General features: G+C 39.4%; 3 protein-coding genes across 6 annotated transcripts in view; 2 read left to right on the top strand and 1 right to left on the bottom strand.

The window, feature by feature from the left end:
* Positions 1-9109, top strand: LOC115446888. Of its 3 annotated transcripts, none has more exons than XM_030173712.2 (9): positions 1-143; positions 1993-2130; positions 3234-3377; positions 3829-4049; positions 4555-5091; positions 5687-6028; positions 6754-6994; positions 7200-7503; positions 7859-9109. In XM_030173712.2, exons 2-9 carry the CDS (start codon positions 2016-2018, stop codon positions 7986-7988), a joined length of 2034 nt encoding a protein of 677 aa, XP_030029572.1. In that variant the 5' UTR covers positions 1-143; positions 1993-2015; the 3' UTR covers positions 7989-9109. The 3 variants fall into 3 exon arrangements, with proteins under 3 accessions (XP_030029572.1, XP_030029573.1, XP_030029571.1); XM_030173713.2 differs by having other exon boundaries at positions 7200-7465; positions 7859-8123; XM_030173711.2 differs by having other exon boundaries at positions 2-143; positions 7200-7499.
* The window catches only part of LOC115456418, a 344631-nt gene that overhangs the window by 31704 nt on the left and 286001 nt on the right, over positions 1-26926 (top strand). The gene's annotated exons all lie outside the window — the stretch shown is intronic.
* Positions 9047-26926, bottom strand: part of LOC115446893 (exosome complex exonuclease RRP44) — a 22409-nt gene continuing 4529 nt past the window's right edge. The window contains exons 8-15 of the mRNA XM_037440584.1: positions 24724-24979; positions 23685-23809; positions 22023-22193; positions 20050-20256; positions 13021-13241; positions 12582-12750; positions 9697-9837; positions 9047-9386 (exon numbers count right to left, since the gene is read on the bottom strand). Coding sequence (XP_037296481.1) covers positions 9114-9386; positions 9697-9837; positions 12582-12750; positions 13021-13241; positions 20050-20256; positions 22023-22193; positions 23685-23809; positions 24724-24979 — 1563 coding nt within the window. The 3' untranslated portion in view covers positions 9047-9113. The remainder of the gene's footprint in view (positions 9387-9696; positions 9838-12581; positions 12751-13020; positions 13242-20049; positions 20257-22022; positions 22194-23684; positions 23810-24723; positions 24980-26926) is intronic.

Genomic DNA, 26926 nt, shown 5'->3' on the forward strand with positions numbered 1-26926 from the left:
ATGTTAAAAACTATCTGTCGTATCAGTCGGAGTCGGCTGTCTGTTTGCATCACACCGGTCGGACGCACGATCGCTGCCCGCATGTTCCCGCGCGAGAAAGTTACCGGAATACACGAGCTGTTCTTTGGCTCCTCTGTTTAAAGGTATGTTTTATTTTTGATTCTTAAAAGCAATTTTTTTAACGTCCGAAGTTATTTAAAATTTTATCTTTTTAACAAATACAAAACTTAACTTTGTGAATAATTGTAGTCCATAATTTCATGAAAAGATTTTTTTTTGTTATATATGAATACAATTCGTATGACGACTCTATGTTCGCGATGTTGTACGTAAATGTTACGTATTACAAAGGATGCGAGGGTTGGACATGACGTTATCGCGTGCAATAGGGTCACAGCAGATAGATAGAAGTCAAGATGACCGGCCCGAACGGCTGACTTCATGATAAAACGGTTATTGTTGATTTATAGCGAAATGCACCACAATCATTAGCTAATGTAATGATTGCCGGTCCAATAGTCCTAATCATTGCTATAAACAAGTTATATTACATCATTACAATGTACTCGGTCTAGTTTCATTAAAGAAAAAAACTTTATGTCTTGTGTATCTATCCTTGTAAATGTTTTTCAACTTATTCAATAAAAAACATAATTAACATCTTCAGGTCCAAACATCTAGAGTCCTCATCTAGAGTGTTGGTTTCATATCAGGATTTCATGTTTTATGGATACCCACTCTACCATAATAGTCTTTAAAAATCTGACTTAATTTGAACCATACTCAATTTCAATATAAATTTCTTTCGCAAATCGTAGGTAGCGTAAAATAATATACAACCTCAGATTGCAGTCATCATAAATGCACGATTTTGGGCTATAGTTTAAAACAGTTGATTTTTTCAGAAACTTAAAAAAAAGTCTTGTGGTAAGAGTGCGTTTGAAAGGCAAAGTTTATAAATAAAGGCACGTGTCTGTATAAACTTCAAGTTTACGACAAGCCTACCTATACAGACCACATTTAGTAGCTTGGTGAATGGATCTAACCTTTCACTGCTTTGAGAGTAGTGTAGTGAAAGTCTCTGAATATCAAATGGCGCGTCTATAGAATATCTCAAAAAACAACATAGGAATAAGAATATTTAAATCTGTCGATTGGTTTAAATAAACTATTATTGGTGGAATTGAATTCGGTAAATTTCAACGTAATATTTTATGCAACGTTTACAAATCATTGGACTCTAAAAATCAAAATCTAATTGATAGATACTATTTGCACATTAGATCCTAAATTAAAAAATCCAAATTTAAAAACCCGGGACAAAAGACTGCCTGTCGCAGAGTATATTTAGACTTAAATTGACCCAGAGCGACTTACGATAAAGACTTTTGTTAAAAAACGATGTAACTATAAATATTTATATAATTTTCGACGCCTCCGTGTTGTAATAGGTAGTAACGTATTATGAACAAACTTAAATATTTTTGTGCAAAAGTTCCGGTTTGGTAATAGCATAATGATTAAACAAGTGTATTATAAACAATGATAACCCGTAAGAAAGAATTGAACTGAATATTGTATAGAAATGCGTTATCAAATAGGCATTGATAATATGTTATTGTTTACCGAACGTGTAGGGATCGATTCGAATAGGAATGGCAATAAATTAATGCTATTTAGATACATACGTATTTGACATAGATCTAAGAAAACAGAGCACTAACATTCATTTTTAATAAACTCAATGAGTGTCATGTAATGTCCGAGGAGTTACTTAGCAGAAAGTTATGGAAAACATTTCATTTTACTTGCGCCTTGACCTTTTGTGCCAAGTGTAAAAATAATTCAAAAGTCCTATCGAGGATCACCCAAATTAATTGCAGCAAAAAACGTATAGATTTAGAATAAGCTTAGCTAAGATTAATTAAACTTGAACTAAAAATAAAAAATGTAGTTTAACTCTATTTTTTTCATATCAACCGAAACGCAAAGATCTATTATAAGGAGCAGTGAAAATGAGCACGCCACGAAAAAGAACTATAGGACGTGTCATCCTGGAAGAAATATATACGTATTGCGCCTTTTGGATTGCGGTATCGGCTCTACCAGCATTAGCCGTCTCTTACATTGGTAAGAATGTCAAAATTATAATACAAAGTGTCCTTTTCAGCTGAGCGATTGAAATTCACTGAGAACAGTGATAAATTAATGTAAAACTTAGATAGATCCTTATAGAAGTATATTGAGTATTGAAATAAAACTATTTAAGTATTGGATCTTATCGCGGTTCTTATATTATAATAATTTTGCAGCTTACATGGTCACGGGGAGAGTGAGCTATTGGCCCGAAAAATCAACATTACAATAATATCTACCTATATTTAACATTTTTTTCCTCGAAACATCGGGTGATAATTATAATATAAAACCGCGATAAAATCGGAATAAAACTTTTATTTCAATGTTCATTTACATAAACTTAATAAATCATTAAATATTATGTATAGATGATCAAAATAGACTAATGTGTTATAGATATAAGTAGGTATTACCAATTATATTATTAGCCGTTATAATACAGGGGATGCAGGGTTCTCCATTTGATGCTAATGAAGAGCAATCCAAATATTTATTATGTATACTTAGCTAAAATTACACTGACCTGTCTTACTGGTCAATATATACAGTCAATGTATACAGCTAATCCCGAAACGAAACTCCTTGGATCGCGTTATTGAAGGAGTTTACCCTTCCATAAGGTGGCCTATTCAATCGGATTCAAAATATATCCAACGAAATATATCAGTAAATAGATATTGCAATATCACTTAGCGACAGTTGTAGACATTTTTTATGTTAAGTATTTAAATCAGCAGAAGGTAAACGGCCGATAATGCGTGCAAGACATTTGTTTGTCTTAATCAGCACTGTTGATGTCGCAAGAAGACGATAAAAAAATATTATACGAATTACTTTAATAGCCACTTTTTTCATTAGATAAAATATAATTTTATTGATACAAATTAAATATATTTAGGAAATTTTTTAATAAATAATACTGGTGAATTAAAGCTTTACTATTTATGTAGTATAGGTAATTACAATTACGTTGCCTGGTTTGTAAAACTTCTATGTTATTCTTGACGCATGCGTCGTTCGGTACGTGTTTTGCATGATGTTTAATTTTCCCTATGACATAATTATTATTTAAACTCTATTTTCTCTTATTCCAGTCGTTCGAATAAGCAAGCATTTATGGCTCAAGCTGTTATCGAGCCGATACCCAGGTCTGGAGTTCATCAAAACTGACACAGTTCGCTCTTTACTCGACACTCATAGAAATCAGGGAATTATAAATGTATTGCTTTCTGTGAAAGGTATGTAACTAGTTATCTATATTTTACTACTACTGTCGGGTCGACAGACGTTGTCCTGTCTTAACTATGAATTTGCAGCACGCATTCTGTCAATCGCTGACAGTTATTTCAAACGATTGACAGTTATATAAAATTAATATTTTAGTTAAGTTTTCTTAAATTTTCTAATTTTCCGCGCAATTTTTTAAATTTTCTCTTTCATAAGAACCTTCTCCTGATAATAACAAACACACAAAAAAAATTAGTAATATCGTTCCAGCCGTTCACGCGTTATGGCGTGACCAAGGAAAATATGGATTCATTTTTATACATATAGATAGAAAAAAATCACAGATTAAAAAAAACACCATATATTAAAACTTTCCGAATGTATAGATTATACGTATATGCGATATAATGCCTAGTTCGATCGCTATTGCAAAAATAAAAAACAAATCTTGTTTAATTTCAGGAATTCCAATGATTGACGAATTAAAATACCAGCTGACACAACATGTGATCGATAAAAGAGACAAGGATGGCGAGCTCATGTTCCCAAGACTGCGGCACCAACTCGTTTCCTGCTGGGGTAACTATGCGTGGGACAGGAACGTGGCCTTCAGGACGGAGAACCACTTCATCGTAGCTAACGCTGTCTACAGGGGACGGCAAGTTAGCGATAGTAACATTCAGGTAGGAATCTCAATATCTATTCTGAAATTACGGTATACTAGCTTTTGCTCACGGATTCGCCCGCGCGAAGGTGTTTTCCGTGATAAAAATCCGTTCAGTAGATTTCGAGAAAATCCGAGATAGCAATTTTATCCGACTTGCTTGATATGAATCATTATATTATGACCGAATTACAAAAAATCATTATAAATTGTAGCCTATGTGTTATTCTAATATATAACTAATATTACTGTAAAGTTTCATCCAAATTCGTGCAGTGGATTTTTCGAGAAAGAGGAACAAACATACATACATCTATACTCACAAACTTTAGCATTTATAAGTAGGATTGGTAAAAAAATATTTAATTAATAATTAATTACATTAATGTTCATGTATTCTGTTCTAATTTAAACAATAAAAGGTCAGTTGCAACTGAACCAAACTAAAACCGCGATTAAGAATACAATACTCTACACAAGGTTGTTACTTAAGTTACTGCAATAATATCGATTTCTCATTTCAGGAGTACGTTAGCGACATAGTGTCGAAATACTTTCCACCTGATCAACCTCCTTGGCAGTATATTATCATACCATACACTACATCAGAGCCAAAGTACTACATTTTAATCCGAGTACACCATCTACTGTTATCAGGGAAGCAATCCCTAAACATTGGAGATTTACTGCTCGTCGAACAATTGCAATCAAGCGAGAGATTAAATACACATGAATGTGCTCCGCAAAGTCCTTTGACGCGGCTATTCCCAACGCCATCCGCTATTCCAGAACTGTGGGAGAAGTTGAACGAAAATCTGTCCAACACCTGGAACGAGTTCGTCTCAGAATATGATCCAGTGGAGAGTCCTCGAGCACTGAAGAGCTTGCCTGGCGCGTTCCATGTTGCAGGTTTAGTACTCATATCAGGTGTCAGCGCGTTAAGAGAGCTAACTAAAAGTTCAAACGGTCGGGACGCGCAGTCAAGCGGACCCATAACGGCCACCATGCTGCTAGCTGCGATTCAAAAAGAGTGCAAGCGAAGAAATTTGACTATACTTAGGGTAATATATAAAAAATTACGTATACAAAAATTACGTCTAGCAATGGGTACCCAATGCTATTTGTTAATATCTGAATGTCATAAAATTGTAATTATTGCTCTACCACAAAAAAAATTATCATAATTTAGATACCTACCTAGCACCTAATATAAAAATAGAGAGAGAATTATGACAATAGTTTTTACGGGCAAGTTGTAACAAATGTTTTTGTACATACCTTAATTGATGGGTAGCTCTGGCATTATGCGGGATTTAGGTCTGAAATCCTCATAGAGCACTCTTAATAAAATAATGACCTATTCCAAAATTGTTAATTTGTGGGAATCGTCTAAAAACTAATTTCTTTTGGCAAACTTTACTTTTTCTTCCTTTTTTTCGTGCTATAGGTTTAATTTTTGACCTACATTTAATAAGTTCAATTGTATAGCAACTTAAAGAAAAGGTCACTAACACAAATCGTTTCTTTGACTATTCCCACAAATTAACAATTTTGGAATAGGTCAATATTCTATAAAGCGAGCGAGAGGTAGAGTCTACAAGTAAAAACGCGTACCTACATAAAAGGAATATTTATAGTAAATTTTATTTTTTACAGATTCTTATCTCACCACTTGTAACAGCGGACCCTAGGAAGTGGCCACGTCATACATTTGGGTCAATGTTCTTTACTATACGTACTTTAATAAAGTTCCCGTTCCGTTTGAAAGACGAACTTGTTGCACTAAACGAACTTAAAAGGTTTGGGCACGCGAAACAACCCGACACTTTGACATGGAAGTACGGGGAACTGGCGCAGCTGTGTGTGAGAGCTACTAGTGAGGCGTGGCGAGGGATGATGGAAATCTACAGAGCTCCCGCTAAACTCTGGACTGATACTATCAGAGCTGACGACGGACAGAGACATTTGCTGCAGACAATTTCTTTATGCGGAAGAAAGGTATTTGTGTATATGTTTACCCACAATGAAAATATTTTCTCACCTTGCTATTAGTTTACATGATGCAACTTACTTGAACTTAGACTTATTTATAGTGACTAAAACTATGTTTTTACTTTCCATGCTAAGTAGATAGAAATCGTCTACACATTTCCCTTCAGCATAGCCGGAGGGTCGTGGAGTAGTGTCAATTTAATCAATTTGACAGAAAATGTTTTATCACGTTGTCAGGTTAGCATGGGTCCGATTTAAATGTCTAAATAGGAAATTTGAGGGACCAACTAATTGGAAGGAAACATTAAATAAAAACCCTGCGCAGGAGTGAAAGTATTGATTAAAACAAAATTCGTTTTGTATAGTCTTTTGAGTTCTGTCTACAAATTGCGTAGTTATGCAACAAGGACAATGTGCAAAAATAATAATGGGCCTTCGGCGCAGTGTGTGTAACAGTTAACGAATCCGATCAACCAGACGTGACCAGAAATAGGTTTCCGATTAACTTTTTGATAGGTAAGGTTTCTCAGTTTTCATAGGGTACCTAAAAAAGGTCACTGGCCACATTCTGGAAGCTCCCTGGCTTCGGGCGCGACGGGTCATTGCACCACCATGTCATGTCGGTAGTCAGGAGACCCGGCTTTATAAAAACTTATTTTTCGACACTTCCTTTGAATACAGATACCTATCTAGTTACTAGGTAGTAAGTATATTACATCATGATTGTGTAGGTAGCCGCATGGTCGAAGCCAGTGTCTCGCGAGGGAGTGGAGCGCGCTGCGCGTGCGCTCGGCGTGTCGTGCACAGACATCGCGCTGTTCGCTGCCACCGACGCTCTGCGGGCGTTCTTTGAACAGGCGCACGCGCATCCGCCAGAAGTTGTGCTTACTACGGCGAGGGCCGCCTCCGAAGAATTCCTCTTCACTTTTTCGGAAGGACAGGGGAAGATGTATAAAAAGTCGCAAACGGGCGGTACGTTAACAATAAAAGTTATAATACACTCGAAATTATGAAATCCAATTCTCGAGCAAACCAAAAATAATTAGGATACAGGTTGGTCATATGCGCCGAATATGAAGGTTACCTATCACTGCGTGGCATATTATTTTCGAATTAATGCCTTTGTTAAATTCTGTTAATTAGGCAACGTAGTAAGTATTAAACATTTCACTTCCAGGCATGATCTGCTTAGCATTACCAATAGGTGCTACACCACGCCGTATCGCTTCAGTAGTAGAGCACGCGTGCAGTCGCCAGAAGGCGCTGGCGGGCGCGTGGGCTGCGCAGGCGCGGTGCGGCGCTCTCACCAGGGCCGTTCCCTCGCCCTTCGCCAGGCTGACACTCAACCTCCTGTCTCGAAGATATGCTGTTTCATACGCGGAGATCAACGCTCCGGCTAATGCGCGGCAACGGAACACGCTGTGGGGCCAGACTGTTGATGATGTAGTGTATTGGCGTCCACCGCAAGCTAATATTAGAAAGTATTGTGCCTTACTACCTTATTACTTACAATGAATATTCAGTGGGATCGTTCGAAGTTAAAAGATCATCTTATTTACGATCTACTTACTAATTTAATAAGCACCTCACGACGTACTGTCCATCATGCCATTGCATCGACAATAATAGTAATTTGACTAATACAATAAAGATATATAAGTATTAAAATGGGGGGACACTTTTGTTTACATACGGTATGTTATTTCTTTTTCCAAAAACATAATTTGCAGACTATACATACATATAATACGAAAATCAAAATATATATTTGTCTTCGATTATGTTACTGAACATAGATATTTTAACAATGATTATAACGCCTATTTTATATTACAGGCATGTCAATCACAGTGATTCAGTACGCAGACACAATCCGGATGGCCGTGATGACAGACTCTCGTCTCTCGCCCTCGCACACGGTACCGGCGACGCGTTGGTCAGTCGTAGTAGAGCAACTAATATCTAAAGTCGACCAGGGAATCGCCAGAATATCTGCGCAAGCGCAAATACCTGATGTGCCACAGATCGTCACAACTACAGGGCCTGAAGTTAGTAGTAATAATGAAGACGATTTTCATGAAGAATCTAGCCAGAGTACGCTTAAGCCACCTTCTCCAACCATCGCGAGTCCGCCACCGCTGCGCCGGAGCATCACTCATCATTAGCTATAAATATTACATAGTAAAGAAACGAGTTTACACATGTACTGTGTACTGTTAAGGTAATGCTGGATTTATTGTTTGCCATGACATTTAAAAAAAATATATAAATAAAATAATAATTTTGAAAGTTAGCCAACCCACCAAAGTTATCGGATTACGATTTAGTACATTATGGTAATTCATACACGACTCGTTTCACTATTATTGCTATTCTTAGATGAAGACTATCATAGAATGAGGTGGGACAAATTCCTGTACATATTAGACTGTTATTAGATTATATATTGAGTGATCAATTGAGACAAGATCTCTTATTTAGTACTTAAGTTCGATTTTGGACACCAAAATTTGAATTTATTAGTGAGATAGTCATAGACTCCAGAATATTGCACGCGTACGCATGATTTTTTGAAATTACTAATCAGAAAGCGTATTAAACTTTATAAGGTTCTTTCACTAGGTAGGAATTGAATCAAAATATTATACGCTGTAAGTTGTTTCTCGTAAGGCTGTAGGTCGCAAACGACATGCATTTGTTTATATTCAGAAATTATTTGAAATTAATTAAGAATAATTGGCAGCGGCACTGTAGCCTTTTGTAACCTCACCAGGAAAATAAAAACCGCACCATGTTATCTTTAAATATGGAACTAATTTCTTTTCCTGACAACGTTAACTTTAAAATTAAAACAGCAAAAGTGATCCCACAAATCAGGTTTTTTTATTTTCCTGCATAGGCAATACTCTTACATACGATTTATAATTTGCTGTAGTGTTCTGCGATCTGCAGTCGTGTAGATATATACGTAATCAAGTGTTTAATGAACTCCCCTACAACCTAGGTCAATTATCAAACTGCATATCAAGGATATAAGAATAGACTTTTATTATCAATGGTAAATAAATATACGTTTTATATTTTAAACAATTTATTTTTTAGCCTTCTTTTTTTTGCTGGCTTTAGTGTTAGCCGGATCTTTTCTTTTCTTTTCATCACCTTTGCCCTTCGCTTTTTTCTGATTCGCTTCATCCACGTCCATTTTGCCTTCATCCTCCACCACGTAGCTAAAATCTGGCACGTACGGTTTCACCAATTGAAACACTAGTTTTTGATGCTGCAAGTTGGACCTATCAAGGCTTAGGCGTACAGTGATCTCATCAAAGGTCTTTAGGATAACATCGTCGCATACTTGGTAATGTTCCTGAAAGAGATATTGCCATACATGAAACAAAGTTCTCGTTACTCCATGGTAACGAATTTTACGTGGATGAAACCAGTACGATACTGAGTCGCGGAATTTTACCAAAACATATTTGTGAGAGTTTACGATTCGTATAAAACATCATTATTCTACACTGGATTGCATAACAGATTAGCCCCAATGACCTATCATATTTAAGGACGAACATAAGTTCAGGGAAAATAGAGTGCACTAGTTGTAAGAAAAATACAAAATAGACCTCAACGAGAAAAAGACTTCAATGTAACTGTGTATGGAAACGAATACATACCTCCTCATTATATTTGAACTTGTCCGACGGCAAATACAAGGGCCCTTCGAGGCCATATTTTGGTATCAACACCTGTAGAGCGTTCCGTTTCACGGCGAGTACTACAGCGCTTTCAATAGCTACTTTGTGCCTGAACAATATCTGTAATAAATAAACGAATTTAGTTTAAGCTTGTAAAATCCACTCTTTATGTGAGAAATAAGGTTACAATACGTCCATCTGAGTCATTGAAGTTTCAGTTCTACGTAACACAAGTCAGTCATTTAAAACAATGTTCCAGTCGCGCACACTAAACGTGTGGTCGCGTGTAAAAATGAGCGCTATGTGAAAACGGCCAAGTAGCCGGCAGTTTATAGAATAGTTGTTTCCGCACAAGTGAGTGTGTCGGGTGGTGTGTCCTCAGTGCGTGTACTCACGTGCGTGTTGAGCGCGACGGAGGCGCGGCCGGCGTGCTGCGCCTGGCGGTGTCGGTAGTTGTTTCCACTAGTGAGTGTGTCGGGTGGTGTGTCCTCAGTGCGTGTACTCACGTGCGTGTTGAGCGCGACGGAGGCGCGGCCGGCGTGCTGCGCCTGGCGGTGTCGGTAGTTGTTTCCACTAGTGAGTGTGTCGGGTGGTGTGTCCTCAGTGCGTGTACTCACGTGCGTGTTGAGCGCGACGGAGGCGCGGCCGGCGTGCTGCGCCTGGCGGTGTCGGTAGTTGTTTCCACTAGTGAGTGTGTCGGGTGGTGTGTCCTCAGTGCGTGTACTCACGTGCGTGTTGAGCGCGACGGAGGCGCGGCCGGCGTGCTGCGCCTGGCGGTGTCGGTAGTTGTTTCCACTAGTGAGTGTGTCGGGTGGTGTGTCCTCAGTGCGTGTACTCACGTGCGTGTTGAGCGCGACGGAGGCGCGGCCGGCGTGCTGCGCCTGGCGGTGTCGGTAGTTGTTTCCACTAGTGAGTGTGTCGGGTGGTGTGTCCTCAGTGCGTGTACTCACGTGCGTGTACTCACGTGCGTGTTGAGCGCGACGGAGGCGCGGCCGGCGTGCTGCGCCTGGCGGTGTCGGTAGTTGTTTCCACTAGTGAGTGTGTCGGGTGGTGTGTCCTCAGTGCGTGTACTCACGTGCGTGTTGAGCGCGACGGAGGCGCGGCCGGCGTGCTGCGCCTGGCGGTGTCGGTAGTTGTTTCCACTAGTGAGTGTGTCGGGTGGTGTGTCCTCAGTGCGTGTACTCACGTGCGTGTACTCACGTGCGTGTTGAGCGCGACGGAGGCGCGGCCGGCGTGCTGCGCCTGGCGGTGTCGGTAGTTGTTTCCACTAGTGAGTGTGTCGGGTGGTGTGTCCTCAGTGCGTGTACTCACGTGCGTGTTGAGCGCGACGGAGGCGCGGCCGGCGTGCTGCGCCTGGCGGTGTCGGTAGTTGTTTCCACTAGTGAGTGTGTCGGGTGGTGTGTCCTCAGTGCGTGTACTCACGTGCGTGTTGAGCGCGACGGAGGCGCGGCCGGCGTGCTGCGCCTGGCGGTGTCGGTAGTTGTTTCCACTAGTGAGTGTCTCGGTGGTGTGTCCTCAGTGCGTGTACTCACGTGCGTGTTGAGCGCGACGGAGGCGCGGCCGGCGTGCTGCGCCTGGCGGTGTCGGTAGTTGTTTCCACTAGTGAGTGTGTCGGGTGGTGTGTCCTCAGTGCGTGTACTCACGTGCGTGTTGAGCGCGACGGAGGCGCGGCCGGCGTGCTGCGCCTGGCGGTGTCGGTAGTTGTTTCCACTAGTGAGTGTGTCGGGTGGTGTGTCCTCAGTGCGTGTACTCACGTGCGTGTTGAGCGCGACGGAGGCGCGGCCGGCGTGCTGCGCCTGGCGGTGTCGGTAGTTGTTTCCACTAGTGAGTGTGTCGGGTGGTGTGTCCTCAGTGCGTGTACTCACGTGCGTGTTGAGCGCGACGGAGGCGCGGCCGGCGTGCTGCGCCTGGCGGTGTCGGTAGTTGTTTCCACTAGTGAGTGTGTCGGGTGGTGTGTCCTCAGTGCGTGTACTCACGTGCGTGTTGAGCGCGACGGAGGCGCGGCCGGCGTGCTGCGCCTGGCGGTGTCGGTAGTTGTTTCCACTAGTGAGTGTGTCGGGTGGTGTGTCCTCAGTGCGTGTACTCACGTGCGTGTTGAGCGCGACGGAGGCGCGGTCGGCGTGCTGCGCCTGGCGGTGTCGGTAGTTGTTTCCACTAGTGAGTGTGTCGGGTGGTGTGTCCTCAGTGCGTGTACTCACGTGCGTGTTGAGCGCGACGGAGGCGCGGCCGGCGTGCTGCGCCTGGCGGTGTCGGTAGTTGTTTCCACTAGTGAGTGTGTCGGGTGGTGTGTCCTCAGTGCGTGTACTCACGTGCGTGTTGAGCGCGACGGAGGCGCGGCCGGCGTGCTGCGCCTGGCGGTGTCGGTAGTTGTTTCCACTAGTGAGTGTGTCGGGTGGTGTGTCCTCAGTGCGTGTACTCACGTGCGTGTTGAGCGCGACGGAGGCGCGGCCGGCGTGCTGCGCCTGGCGGTGTCGGTAGTTGTTTCCACTAGTGAGTGTGTCGGGTGGTGTGTCCTCAGTGCGTGTACTCACGTGCGTGTTGAGCGCGACGGAGGCGCGGCCGGCGTGCTGCGCCTGGCGGTGTCGGTAGTTGTTTCCACTAGTGAGTGTGTCGGGTGGTGTGTCCTCAGTGCGTGTACTCACGTGCGTGTTGAGCGCGACGGAGGCGCGGCCGGCGTGCTGCGCCTGGCGGTGTCGGTAGTTGTTTCCACTAGTGAGTGTGTCGGGTGGTGTGTCCTCAGTGCGTGTACTCACGTGCGTGTTGAGCGCGACGGAGGCGCGGCCGGCGTGCTGCGCCTGGCGGTGTCGGTAGTTGTTTCCACTAGTGAGTGTGTCGGGTGGTGTGTCCTCAGTGCGTGTACTCACGTGCGTGTTGAGCGCGACGGAGGCGCGGCCGGCGTGCTGCGCCTGGCGGTGCCGGTAGTTGAGCGCGTCGCACTGCGCCTCCCCGCGGCGCGCGTCCACAAGCGCGGCGTGCGTGGTGTCGCAGCCGAGCGCCGCCGCCAGCAGGCGGTGCACCATCACGTCCGCGTACCTGCAACCAAACACATGCTTACGATTCAAACCCATTAAGGACCGATCGTTCAAATCAAAAACCAATCAAAATAACCCATGTGTAAACATGTTAAACGAGGTAACCGATGACATAACTTACTTCATCCATTTACGAACGAATGGAAAAGTGATTGAAAAAAATTATCGATTTCAACAATGAATAGGTAAAACCGTACAATCGTTTGCAAAAAAAACACTACACAGTAGCAGACCCTGTAACAGCTTTGATAAATTGAACATTTTTACTAACCTACGTATAGGCGAAGTGAAGTGTGTGTATATAGGACACGCGAGCCCGTAGTGGTAGTACTCGTCTTGTGAGACGGAGCCGCTGACGAAGTACACCGCTTGCTGCATGCATCGCGTCGCCATTATGCGCAGCAACGTGTTGAAGTACGGACGGCCCGGAATTACGGCTTCATCCAGTGATTTAGAGAATGCTTTGTTCGTTGACACGTCTATCTCGAAGCCCTGCGAATTGTCGAGTTTTGGTGGAGTTAATTTTTTTATTCCTGAGGGACATATCTAGAACTGTGCTTTATAATAATGTTGAGTAGACAATATTTTCCCCTCGTATAAGAAAAGACTACCGATAGTAATAGTAAGCGCAGTATAGTTGAGATATATAAGTGATCTTAAGTGTTATTCAGAAATAATAAGAATTATTTTTATAATTTTTTTTGATGTATCAATAATGCAACTGTTCACCTACGTGATAAAAAAAAACATTATTAAAAACGAAAACATAATAATATTTACGAGGAAATAATATATAATTAGAATATGAAATCATTGAGTACATAACAATTATATGTATGTATTATAAACCATCCAAGTGCTGGCGTTTTGTATTTATTGTACGCAGTACGACACTGCTGTTAGGTACCAGGTTCAAATTCTGGATCGGTGATATTAAGTACTAGACGTGAATTTAAATTCTTTACTTGCCAATACTTGTTTAGTTACCCAGATTAAAGGTGAAACAAAATGTATGAAAATGGACCGTGAGGTATCGCCTTAACTTCAGTTGTAACGAATGATTTCATTCGAAAACATGGAAGGGAACCTTTAAAATAGAAGACTCAAATACCATTCATTCAGTCACTCATTCATTCACTCGCCCCAAGAGTTGAGGAATGTTAAAACCGCGATAAAATCCGAAAAATAGTTTTATTTCGAGCAATGTTAAAGTTTACAAAATTTGTTGCAAGATATATTATAGCTATGGTAAACAATCATTACCTACTAGCAATTTGAAACAATATCTAGTATCTCAGGATGCAGAGTTTTATAATACAAACTAGCTTTTGCCCGCGGCTCCGCCCGCGTTATAAAGTTTTTCGGGCTAAAGTTTTCCGTTATAAAAGTCACGCTGTATAATTTCCTGGGAGCCTATGTTCTTCACAGGGTCTCAAACTGTCTCCATACCAAATGTCATCTTAATACGTTGGATAGTTTTTGAGTTTAACACGTTCAGGCAGACAGATGCAGCGGGGGACTTTTGTTTATAATATATTTTGTAGAACTCTTTAAGAGGAACAATCCCGTCATACATTATTGTTGAATTACTTTAACCGTTTACGCAGCGCACGCAGCGGATGCTCTAAAAACTAATTAATACATTTTCCCCGTTTTTGCAACATGTTTCATTACTGCTACGCTCCTATCGGTCATAGCGTGATGATATATAGCCTATAGCACTCCAGGAACAAAGGTCTATCCAACACAAAAATATTTTTCAGGTCAAACCGGTTGTTCCTGAGATTAGCCATTACTGCTCCGCTCCTATTAGTCATAGCGTGATGATATATAGCCTATAGCACTCCACAAATAAAGGGCTATTCAACACAAAAATAATTTTTCAGTTCGAACCGGTAGTTCCTGAGATTAGCTACCACTGCTCCGCTCCCATTGGGTATAGCGTGATGATATATAGCCTATAGCACTCCATGACCCAAGGGCTATTTAACACAAAAATAATTTTTCAATTTGAACCGGTAGCTCCTGAGATTAGCTATTACTGCTCCGCTCCCATTGGGTATAGCGTGATGATATATAGCCTATAGCACTCCACGACCAAAGGGCTATCCAACACACAAAAGAATTTTTCAATTTGAACCGGTAGTTCCTGAGATTAGCTATTACTGCTCCGCTCCCATTGGGTATAGCGTGATGATATATAGCCTATAGCACTCCACGACCAAAGGGCTATCCAACACAAAAAGAATTTTTCAATTTGAACCGGTAGTTCCTGAGATTAGCTATTACTGCTCCGCTCCCATTGGGTATAGCGTGATGATATATAGCCTATAGCACTCCACGAACATAGGGCTATCCAACGCAAAAAGAATTTTTCAGTTTGGACCGGTAGTTCCTGAGATTAGCGCGTTCAAACAAACAAACAAACAAACAAACTAACAAACTCTTCAGCTTTATATAATAGTATAGATTATAAGGGGATGGAACACACTTGGACAAAATGGTCCGCGGATTGCACATTTGCCTACCTTCAGAGGCTAAGGCGTCAAATCCGTTTTGTTTTGTTTACATTTTTGTCACAGAAAATAGCTGTAAAACGACTTAAGTGTTTGTTTAGTTTCAAGCAGACGGCGAAAATGTTATGTTAGGCTATTTTTCATTGTTATTTCCGATACCCTATTTTCACTGGAAAACAGTGGCGAATTGTGTAGTTGTCCAAAAGGGAACCCCGCACAATTAGATATTAATATGTATAAGAGCGGTCTGCAAATCGTTCTCACGATAATTAAATTGTACATAAAGGAAAGCCGGCAAGAGTTGTATGGAATCTTCGCCACTGCTGGAAAATCGCTTTAAGATATAATTGTACGGGAAACCGGCGATACCCTAGTTGGAAGTGGAACGGACTGCCGAGACGAAAGTCCGCAGGTTCAAAACACAAGGGCACGCACCTCTGACTTCTCTAAAACTATGTGTGCATTCTTTGTGAATTATCGCTGGCTTTAGCGGTGAAGGAAAACATCGAGAGGAACCTGCATACCTGAGCAGTTCTCCATAATAATTTCGAAGGTATGTGAAGTCTACCAAGACGCACTAGGCTAGCGAGGAGGCCGGTGCCCAGCAGTGGGACAATATATAATACAGGGCTGATATTATTATATACTAGCTTCCGCCCGCAGCTTCGCCCGCGTGGATTTCGGACTTCAAAAATGAAGCCGGTCGCGAACGTTCGAGAATGTTCGTTTTACGAAGCAACTCGTTAGGTGATTCGCTAGCCTCTAGGTGCCAAGCAAGTCGCCTGCATGTGCGTTTGCGACCTTATATATATATACAAAAATAATCCTTATAGCATGATTCAGTATTCACGCATGATGGCTTATTATTAGCGTATCTCATGTATAACATTGGTGTTTCTATACCGATTTCTATGATTCTTTTTTATGGAATATTTAATAATGTTAACTTTTTAATTAGGAATGACTGAGAGTGTTATAAACGTAAGAGTAGACAAATATAATGAGAAAGCTTCGAACTGCTAAGCTATCGGGAGTTACACGTGTTATTGTGAGTCAACCATAAAAGATAGACATATGCTGTCGTGGGATATTTTTACATAATTTTAAGGAGAACATTTCCGTCATACATGATTTCTGTGTAGCTTTAACCATTAAGGTTGCACACGCGACGGAAGCTTAAAAAATGGAGTAACTTCTCCCGTTTTCCCAACATTTCCCTTCACTGCTCTGCTCCTATAAATTGTAGCGTGATGAAAAGTATACTATAACCAGCACAGGAGTAGGACAAACAACTGTACCAAGTTTCGTTAAAATCTGTCGAGTAGTTTTTGTTTCTATAACGGTTATACAGACAGACAGACAGACAGACAAAAATTTTACTAATTGCATTTTTGGCATCAGTATCGATCCCTAATCACCCCCTGATAGTTTTTTTGGAAATATATTTCATGTACAGAATTGACCTCTCTACAGATTTATTATAAGTATAGATAGATAGAAGATAGATATAGATATAGATAATTGTACGAGAAGAATAAGAACAATTAACATACACATTTTTATCGTGAAATGAATAATTCGACCTTCAATGCGATTAAAATATTTAAATAAGGAAAGTACATAAGTACAATTATTGACACATATACCTTATATGCTCACCTACAGTGATAATAAAAGTAGGATACACGTGGCGAGAAAACAAAAACAAATAATACTTCATGTAGGTAATTAGTCCGGAGGCTAGTCGGCCGCATCACTTTGCGACTCCGAAAACTCACTGGATTGTGTAAGCGATTTAAAACAATTGCTAAACATCAGTGAGTATATTTATATATAAACTAGTTGACCCGACAGACGTTGTCCCGTCTTAACTATGAATTTGCAGCGCGCATTCTGTCAATCGCTGACAATTATTTCAAACAATTGACAGTTATACAATATAATTAATATTTTCGTTTTCTTACATTTTCTCTTTCATAAGAAGGTTTTCCTGACAATAACAAACACAACAAAAAAAATTGTGAAATCGGTCCAGCCGTTCACGCGTGATGGCGTGACCAAGGGAAATAGGTATTCATTTATATATATATATATATATAGATTTTGTCTTTTATAGGTACTATCTTAAATGTATACGACGACTATTACGACTGCCTCGGTGGCGTAGTTGTATTGCACGTCCGGTACAATAGCGCTCTGAGGTCCTGGGTTCGAATCCCGGGTCGGGCAAAGTGATATTTGGGTTTTTCTGCTCAGTATCAGCCCGGAGTCTGGAATTTGTGCCCGATATGGCGATAGGCTCGCCCCCTATCACATCATGGGACGGATCATACTTGGCGAAAAGTGGGTGCCCTAGTTGCGCCTCTGCATACCCATTCGGGGATAAAATGCGTGATGTTATGTATGTATGTATGTATGTATGTATCTTAAATGTATTCACGTGCACGTACTATGTTTTTATATCTGTACGAACTCAGGTTGACCGGCAGAGAATGCAGGTGTGGCAATCAGTCCGCCTTTACATGATAATATGTACAAAGTGCAATATATGAAGAAAATAAAGCAAGTCTCCGAAACGGTTTTTCTAAATAAGGTCATCGAAATTTTCTCGGCATGTCGGCAGGTTTGGTGGGTAAGCGTTTAATGTTACATTACTATCATTGGGGTCAAGGATTCGTGCACTGTTTCTATAATAGTCCTTCCACCTGATTTTATTCCTCACCACTGTGGGATTGGCATAATTTTTTACAGTCTCGCCAAATTAAACCACTGCACCCTTAAGGGAGTAGGCTCGAAATAGAGCGTCGACATAAGAAAGATGCAAAAGTTACGACCTACCACTTTAACATGACGTATACTTACTTTGGAGGATCTAGTCCCAGGCTAATCATTTTAAAATCCCAAACAGTAGTTGCTCCAAGCATTTATACCCAGAGACCAGAATCCTCTAATCCACAGGCCATATATAAGATAAATTGTTGTATACTCAATGATTTTTTATGTTTACGCGAATGTTAGACATTAAAATCAAACTTTTTTTCTTATTTCTAATAGTTTAATTTTAATTGCTGTATACTGCAAAGCCGAAACACCCTAATTTGATTTTGGTGTAAAAGATCACATAAAAATACAAAAATAATAGTAACAATGAAAACTCCCGCGGAATTGATAAATCAAGTACACCGCCCGCGCCATGGCAAGGAACGAGCGGGACGTGTGCGGGGCCGCGGGGTGGGCAAGGAAGTGCTTGTAGCGGTCGGCTGTAGTAATAGCTATCAGGGAGCGACTGACATGCGCCGAACTTGTATCAATACGAAAGCTAACCAGCTTAACGAATTTTAAATATGCTTTTAGGATAAAATATAATATGTTAAAAATTAGGGCAATGGATTGTGCTAATAATTCTCGACAAACTAATTTCGGGTTTGTAATATACTAAATAAATAAATAATAATTATGTTGTTTATATCCTATGGAAAAATACTTTTCAATTTATCTGTTTTAACTTAATTTATAAAGAAAATAGGTACCAATGTATAGTTTGAAGTGCACTCCTCATATATTATAATTGTTGTAGAACCTCTTGTTCTAATATAATTTAAAAATTAAAAACATAAATGTCTTATGTCAACTCGTGTAAAACAAGTGCTCAATGATATAAAAACATTCTCTGAATTTATCCGTATTTTTCATTTCACGTATAGTATTCCATTATTTTTACTACAATAATCTTATTCAAAATCTCCACAACTGATTACAAAAACAATAATAAATCACTTTCAAAATAAGCTGAAACCTTTATCGTCTGTTCTGACAGACGTTTGACATCATCTATATAGAACTACATAATCAAATCAGTTTCATCTTTAATCCCCTGTAGTACTTGCACTTAGCAACATCGATGAACGAATATTAATATTTCGTATCCCTAAGTATTCCACCACCATCCCATCCCTAAATATTCCACTAATACTGTAGATGTGGTCCTGAAGTTCGAGAATTTTAGGAAGTTTATAAACCAATTTGGCTTATGTCATTGATTACATTTCGATGATTGGTTAAATATAAAAACGTATTACATAAAGTTAATACATGGGCTACTTTTAATGTCGATAACGCGCTCACATAAGTCAATGGCACATAATATATTAGTGAATGAACTGAAATCTTATAGTTTTTATATAAAATTTTCTGATAAAATTGTACAACATCCGACTGTATTAATTAACAATTGATTTTTATAATGAACTTTGCGCAACGGACGTAGCTTCCGCAATTTTTATCTCATCTTATATTTTGTTTCCGACCGGACAGTGACGAACAGACATATCCGGCCATTAAACGGCGCATGTTTCGACATGTTCACGAGTATATGAATCACAACTCTAAACGCAAAAATGTGTATTTTTATATCTACTATAAGAGGAATACGAAGATTTTATAAGGCTTATACCACAGACCGGCAAAAACCGAGTTGGAAAGAAGGCTTACATTCCGTACGATGTGTGAGACTAAGTGTGAGTTAAGACTCTAACAACTCCTTTCCTATGTCTGTTTCCTTTCAAATAGACACACCATTTACTTTAGAAGCGTCAGCGCGTTTATGAATTTATTCATATTGTAGACGAGGATATTATGGGCAGTAGAAATATTGGCGTATAGGCTACCGATATCGGAAGGATCATTTACAAACTTATGCTATAAAAAAAAACTTTGCCCCCATAGTATAATAGAAACCACACGATATAATAACTTTGCTATATAGGGACACATAAATATCTTGCCTGTTGCCTAGCCGCTTTGAGGAAGGTGTCGAAGTTGGCAGGTGGGGGTGCGGGATGCCTCCTCAGGAGTGCACACTGCGGGAAGTCCTGCAACAACTTCTCCGCCACGCTGATGTTGGCCAGCAACATGAACTCTTCCACCATCGAGTTCGTGTCTACCAGTTTCTTCGCCTGCACTTCTATAGGGTCATGCGTTTCGGAATCCACCTGTAATAATAAAACATTAAAAAAATATATATTTATAAAAATTCCAGGACGGGCAAAAGTGATATTGGATTTTTTACTCATTATAATCAGCACGGAGTCTGGAATTTCTGCCCAATATTTTAATATACTCGCCCCTATCATGGGGCGGAACACACAGGCGAAAAGAGTTGCCCTGTTTGCACCTCTGCTATCCCTCGTAGCAAAAAATGATGTGACTATTTATATGTGCATCTATTAAAATAATAACAATTGTACTGCACGTGTTTTATTTTAATTTAGCACAATATATTCTAACATTTCGGACTAGGGACATCCAAGTCGCAACTTTGATGATAGATCTAATGATAGATTATATGGGCTAATACTATACCGGTCAACACTGTTTCTAACAAAATTTGCCCAAAACAGGATGGCGTCACACATGGATAAAAGGATATATAGAAAAGAAAGAAAAGATATTTATTGTCACATCTGGTGAATACAATACATAATAATACAAATGCAGCGCTACACCCCTGCGATGTGACAATTAGGTGGCCAGCTCAGTGCATATATACTATAACATGGCATAGTGCACAAATTTAAAACTTATGATTCATTGTTATCACAATACATTATTGTATAAATCATTCGTAACAGAAGCAAAAAAATTACAAGAGTAATACGATAAGTCCCGACGCTATTATCTCGTAAGTGATGACGCATTACGTCCACGGAAATCGGTAATCGCAATTTTTGTTCCAATGCAATGAATAATAACTGATAATTAATTATCTGAGTTATTTATTGTGTAAATTAACATAAGTAATTAGACACAATTCGCGACCTTGGTATTTTAATCTATAGGAAATTAAAATTTGATACGTATATATTACACAGTATTTCCAAGGCATTTAAAATTGCATTGAGTTTGTTATACAATAGTAAAGATTTAAAAAAACAAAGGTAATACAATGCTCACATGCATCCTATCTTAGAATTTTACATATTAATTCCATACCATACCATTAATTTTATAATTTTCGTGTCAATAAATATATAAAATAAAAAAATAAATAAGCTCACGCCTGTACCCTGTTTGGTTAGGCAGGAACATACTAGTGCACACAAACTTCGCCTAGATCATCTAGGTCCAATATACTCCCCTACAATGTGAGAAAGGTCGATTTTGTCAACACCATACAAATAAATAATTCCACGCCACGGTAGTGTTCAAATCATAACTCAATATTTTTTGGTTTTCCATTTAGACGTCGAAAAGATGACAGCAAGAGTACATTTGTTCTAGTAACAATAAACGAGAGAATCCTAGATCACCAATTTTTAGATTAGAATTAGAAAAACCCAAACTATTTATCGCCACTAAAAAAATGTTTACTGGGCCCATATTCTGTATGGTAGTGTAAACGCGTAACGCGGCCGTGTCATGTTATCTTCGAGAAATGTGCGTGGAATGGTATTCTGTAAGCCAAATTTCTATAGTACTAAACATGATGCGTTGTGTTACGTGCTTGTTACGCACTGTCAAAATAACGTGCGGGATAGAGAATAAGGCCCCTGTTGCCAATTGACAACAGTCGATAAACTATCATTTAGGCTGTCAGAAAGAATCTGATAAATTATAATTTACCGCCGGATTGGAGACAAAAAAATTATCAAAATATAAATTCAATGGATACCTTTGAGTAGTTTTCGCGAAAGTCGACTTTTGCAAGTTTTCTCTCTAATCTAAGCTTCGATTAAGATTGTTTATCTATGAGACCCACCTGGAACCTGATCTCTGGCGAGGCGAGGAGCAGGGCGCCCTGGTCGAGCCGCTTGCGCTTGAGTCGCTTGGCGAGTGCGTTGAGCGTGCGCAGGGACGTGGCCACCGCGTCCGCGCGGGACGAGTCGTCGATCGCGAGCTGCGCCTCCTCGTACGTCATCGCCGCAGCTGACTGGACACGTTCACATATAACTATTACTTTACTTTGTAGTTAGACATTGAAATAAAAAAAAGTAGTAGAGGAGGCCCGTGCTCAGCAGTGAGCAAGTATATAATACAGGGCTGATATTATTTTTTATATATTATTATTTATTTATTTATTTAAATTTCGATTATTGAAATAAAACCAATCTTGATGATTTTACCATTATTTTTTTTATTTCTAGTCACGAGGATGTGAAGGTTTCTAATCCTTCATCCAATCACTCTATGACCGCTTTATTAATAATACTTCGCCTTAATATTTTTATATTAAAACTTAAAATTTTCCTTTCTACAAAGGGCATATCAATAATTTCCTACATCTCTCTATCTATGTATTTAATTAATTTCTTCGTGGGTTCATGAGATTAAACTGGTCGACCTTCATAGTTCGGGGTACTACAATGCGAGCCACTGTTGATCCCGTCGTACAGAAGTTACAATACACGAGTATGAGGGCGGGATAGTTTCGACTATTGTTTATTTGAATATGAATAAGAGATCCATTACATATGTTTTTTAAATTTCACAAGTTAATCCCTTTCGCTTATATTTTTAAAATATGTGGAGTAATGCAAGATAAAATACACATAGTACTATTAAAACAAATATTTAAAGCTTATTTAGAATCCTAATAATCCGATATCAATCTATGTCGATGACGTAAAAAGCGGTTTAAAACATCGATAATATAGATATAAGGAATAGCCTTGGAAAGAATGGAAATTATCGCGACCTTACATAATGATTTTCCGAAACCTGAATACAATCAGTTTTGCTTACCGAGGTCAGTGCTAAACCGATAAGTTTTATCTAAACATCATTTGCAAGTGATAATGCCAAAAATGTTAAGACAGCATACGAAATATAACTATCGTTTTATTTTGCAAATTGGTCATAACTTTTTTAGTTATTTTTTTTACTTTGAATAACGAGACGAGCTTGCCGTTCGCCTGATGGCAAGCGATACGACCGCCCATAAACAGTAGAAACACCATCCAACGTGTCAATGTTGTGTTCCGGTTTGAAGGACATTGTAGCCAGTAACTACTGGACATGATAAGACTTAACATCTCACGTCTCAGGATAGCGAGCGCAGTGGAATATCAAACAATACTTTGTAATTCATGGTGTTGGATGGTGTTTCTACTGTTCATCATGCAAACGGCCAGCTAGTGTCGTCATTCAAAGCAGAAAAAAAAACCTTTTCGCTAGAATGTTTCCTATACTTTTTTTCATAGGGTGAAACGATTGTATAGAGGCATCTTGTCTAATGCTCCAGCACTTTCAAAGAAATAATACCGCCGTCCACAAATACCCGCAATCACTAGAGAAACTTCAATGCGTATTTTTTTTTCATTTAAGCATTTTTACTTTTTAGGACAGGACATATTATAATCATAAGTGGCTTTGTAATTATTTTCATGACTACCGAAGTACATAAAAATATAGCTAAGCTTACCTTTATGACGCTTTTGTGGAACCTCGTGGCCAAAATGTTAGCATTTTCATCAATCTCCCACACGCAGGAGAAAGCAAGTCTCTCTTCACCGCCGCGCAACGAACACAAGTTGGAACTCAACAGATCTAACGGAAACATAAAAAAAACACAAATTTTAACCGACTTCAAAAAAAGGAGGAGGTTCTCAATTCGACGTATATTTTTTTTAATGTTTGATACTTTATGACACCGGTCATTTATAAAACGATTTTTAAAATTATTTTTTTATTTTTACACAAAATTGTACAATAATTCACGAACAAATATATTTATTAATATTCAGTAGTGGACAGTTTTAAACAGGAAAAAAAGAAAAATACGAACAAAATAATAAATTGCATAAAAAAAATGTAGTCATAACTTAACTTTTTTTTGTAACTATTCATTGTCAATCATTGCCAGACACGTGATCGAATACAATGCGAAAACAACTTATTTGTCATTACAATATTTGTTGCTAACCGCACGTCAGCTATATTTTATTTATATGTTATTCTGTATGACTGATTTTGGAGGTCAATTATGTAATTAGTAACATTGTATTGTAGGATCCATTAAAAACTTCATGAAATTTTAAACTAGATGAATCCATAGGGTTTTTCTATTCAGTATCAGTCTAAAAACTAGAATTTTTATCTGATAGGACTATAGGCGAAATGTGGGTGCACTCCTTGCGCCTCTGCCCACACCTTCAGGAAAAAAGCAACAATATGCCTGCGTGGACGTGTGCCTGTGGGAGTGTGTGCCAGCGCTCACGCACGTGTTTCTGTATATTATCAATTAATAAATAAAAATGATCTTGATATACATATTGTCACGCCACTGTGAATTAAATTCATTATTTATTTATACCTACCTGACTAGCCGCTACCGGCTACGAGTCAGCGCAATAACCGAGCAAAGTGACCCTCAAACGGATCCAACCCTAGATGTTTTTTTTTCTAAACCTAATTGAATATATTATCTTCAAAGGTTGGTTTAATTTTACGTTACAAATTACCTGGAACCATATCGATCCTTCGATCTACCAAGTACACGGTGGTGGACCTGGCCGCGGCCTCCTTGTCGAGCGGCGTGTCGGGGCGCACGAAGTACGTCACGTCCGCGATGTGCACGCCCACCTCGAACCTCTTGAGCCCGGCGCGCGTCGCGCCCGCCAGCGCGCGCGCGTGCAGCGCGTCGTCGATGTCCGTGCAGCCGGGCGGGTCCACGGAACACACGCAGGTCGAACGGAGGTCTACTCGTTTTTTTATTTCCTAGAATAAAATTGTTATTAAAATTGGTAATCATGGAACAAAGCTAAGTGAAATGAGAAGGCACTGCCTCTGCACACTTCGCACCTAACATAACACTTCAATGGTAAAAGCATCATGATAAAACAAGTAAGATATGTTCTTAAAAATCAAAAATATTATTTACACCTAGATAAAGACATGTCATGGTACCGAAAAAATTATGTTCTCTAAAACTTTCCAAAAAATAAAGAGAAAAAATTGTCATTCCTTTATTTATTTTTAAACTATTCATTGTCAATCATTGCCAGACACGTGATTGTATAGAACGCGAAATTTTTTTTGGCATTTCAATTCTTGTTGCCAACCGCATCACAGCTATATTTTTTATGGTCATATTTAAAAAAAATATGACAAGCTATTGTATTGTCTTATTAGTTCTAAAGGTCAATAACATTATATTGTAATATTAAACGACCTTCACAAAACATATTATTTAATGTCTTACGATGAATCCAGACATACGAGTATAATAGGATATTTATCGTGTGTATATAAAGATTTGCAAAGATGTTCATATGGTCAGAGAGGCCTTAAACCATTTACGGGGACAAATCCGTATTCGCAATGGAATCGGTGCTCTATTGAATGGACACCTTAGTGACTAAGAAAGTCTAGTGGATAGGTGTGAACAAAATATGAGATTTTTAACTCTTTTTCCTAAATTGCTATCAAAGCTGTCCCTTGTTTATATGCCCCCGTCGAGAGAATAGAGCCTCTGACTATATGAACTTTGTACAGATGTTTATTATAAATCAACTCATAAGCCTATAAGGGACAAATGCTTAAAAATCGGCAAAATACGAAATTTCAGTCTTTACCCGGAAATATAGGAAACAAAATTATTTTGTGACATGTTTTTTTTCGAGGATCGAGTCAGTTTTAAAATATTTTTATTCATTTGAACATATTTGTAATAACCAATACAATTCTAATCGTATTTAAAAACAGATATCAACTCGCTTACCATTAAATTTATTAAAAACCGTGCCATATTGATATGTATACGAAAATGCAAACGTTGCGTGTATGAGTACTTGTCAATCGTAGGTCGATCGATATACGGGACAGTCTGACCCGCAGGGACATTTCAAAATGAGCCTAAAATACGGCACGTCCCGGAAAATACGGGACGTCTGGCAACACTAAATATAGGTTAATTTTTTCTGGGATAAATGATTAATGGGTCGCGCGCAAAAATATCAATATAGTTACACATCAATAACCGGTTTCTAGTCACGTCTAAGTTCTAAATCTTTACTCGTGTCTATGAATATATTCATTAAATCAATCAAGTCATGACATGTTACACGTGTCGATCAAAATATATGTTTGGAACTATCAAAACACGTACCTACACGGATAATCTATCTAAGTATGCATATTATATTGCTTATTATTTTACCAATATTATAAATTCTAAACTTTGTGAAAATATGAAAACGATGAAAAAACTTAAAGGACTTGGATAAAATTTGACACACTAGTTGGACCATGGAACAATGGATTTTTTAAAATGAGATTCTAAAAATGAATGCCGTTGGCGTAGTGTTTTAGGGACTTTTGCTGTGGAAACGCGGGCGCATGGAACCGCAACCAACACTTAGTCTTATACAATTAAGAGTAAAAAAAAATATTTATTTACCGCACATATTATATATTGAAAATTTACCGCACCCATTTCAATGGCGGCCTTAACTAGTGCGGGGCCATGACCCCCGTCCCCCTGGCTACGCCTCTGTTAACTTGAGTTTATCAACGGATGACGTGGATCGATGATTATGATCTAACAGTGATTATGATCTGACAGACAGCATCCAAATATAAATAGGTCTTAATATATCAAAGTCAAAACGAATTGTGTAAAAGTCGACCTGCATAAAGAAAACGTCCCATCATAAGCAATTGGAC

This window comes from Manduca sexta, chromosome 20 (genome assembly GCF_014839805.1).
Source record: "Manduca sexta isolate Smith_Timp_Sample1 chromosome 20, JHU_Msex_v1.0, whole genome shotgun sequence".
NCBI classification, from domain to species: Eukaryota; Metazoa; Arthropoda; class Insecta; order Lepidoptera; family Sphingidae; genus Manduca; species Manduca sexta.